General features: G+C 60.4%; 1 protein-coding gene across 1 annotated transcript in view; it reads left to right on the forward strand.

The window, feature by feature from the left end:
* The first annotated feature begins 269 nt into the window (after window positions 1-269).
* PRKG1 (protein kinase cGMP-dependent 1) overlaps window positions 270-1,383 on the forward strand; it is a 1,107,428-nt gene continuing 1,106,314 nt past the window's right edge. The window contains exon 1 of the mRNA XM_006925986.1: window positions 270-757. Coding sequence (XP_006926048.1) covers window positions 492-757 — 266 coding nt within the window. The 5' untranslated portion in view covers window positions 270-491. The remainder of the gene's footprint in view (window positions 758-1,383) is intronic.

Raw genomic sequence — 1,383 nt, forward strand, 5'->3', positions numbered from 1 at the left:
CCTTTGGTACCATATAGCGTGGAAGAGTGATTATTGTGTGATGGGGTGATACCAGGCTTTCTGGTTCAACCCTCCCAACTAGGAACAGGGCTCTTGGTGGGGTGGCGCGTGCGCGCGGTATTCTCACAGAGTGACTGGGAAAGGGGGGCGGGAGAGGGGGTCTCAGGGGAGGAAGGGCAGCTCTAATTGGTTTCTCAATGAAAGATAATCACCTATTCCCCAGAGAGGCTAGGGATTAGCACTCTGCCTCTCCTCCTCTCAGCCCTTTTAGACTTCTCATCCTCCCCTCCGTGCGTTTAGTCCATTCAGCAGAAGTGGATCGAAGAAAGCGGCTCCTCGCTCCGCATTAGGGGCAGCTCTCTGCTGCGCGCTGGTACTTAGCGCCCCATTCACTCACTTACTCTGCGCTAGCCTCGCTCGGCTGTTGTCCCAGCCGCCGCCACCGCCACCGCCACCGGAGAAAAAGTTTTGCAGAGGGGCTCAGGGAAAAAATGAGCGAGTTGGAGGAAGACTTTGCCAAGATACTCATGCTCAAGGAGGAGAGGATCAAAGAGCTGGAGAAGCGGCTGTCAGAGAAGGAGGAGGAAATCCAGGAGCTGAAGAGGAAGCTTCACAAATGCCAGTCGGTGCTGCCAGTGCCCTCGACGCACATCGGCCCCCGCACCACCCGGGCGCAGGGCATCTCTGCTGAGCCGCAGACGTACAGGTCCTTCCACGACCTTCGACAGGCATTCCGGAAGTTCACCAAATCCGAAAGGTAGGCGCCAGGGTGCGGCGCAGCACAGCGCGGAGGGCCAGGGCGAAGGCCACCGCTCCCGGCGGGTGGGCCCGGGTGTCCATCCGGGCGGCAGTTCAGGGACTGGGGGCTCCGGCTACAGCTGCAGGGGCTGGTCAGTGCAGGGCTGCTCGGTTGTGCACAGAGTGGAGTGGGGGTGGCCCCTGAGGCCGGGGAATGGGAAGTGTTTATTTTTATTTCTGCCCATCACGTGCTGTGCTTGTCTCAGCCGGGCTGGGAAAGGCGAGCTCCTCTGGGAGACGCGCCCCTGTGGCATGGGGGTGGGGAAAGAGACCACAGAAAGTTTTCTCTCGCCTGTTAACTTGGTCACTCTACACTCGGCTGCAGTCGTGCTGTCTTTGCTTTGCACACACCCCTGTGGGGGTACCCTCGATGGGACAGCACCCTGCCCATCCTGGAACCTGGGAGCTTCCCTGAGGCGACTCTGAGACTCAGGCCATGGGGCATGCTCATTGGGGCTGCTGGAGGCTCCCTCCCGGGGAGGGGTGACAGGAGGCTGGACAGGGTTGGGTTCAATTTAAGGACTGAACTTGCCCAGAGCCCAAGTCCTATGGGGAGGGCTCAGGGGCGGGGAAAGGGCGCGGGGG

The sequence above is a fragment of the Pteropus alecto genome, unplaced genomic scaffold, assembly GCF_000325575.1.
Source record: "Pteropus alecto unplaced genomic scaffold, ASM32557v1 scaffold88, whole genome shotgun sequence".
Classification (NCBI taxonomy): Eukaryota; Metazoa; Chordata; class Mammalia; order Chiroptera; family Pteropodidae; genus Pteropus; species Pteropus alecto.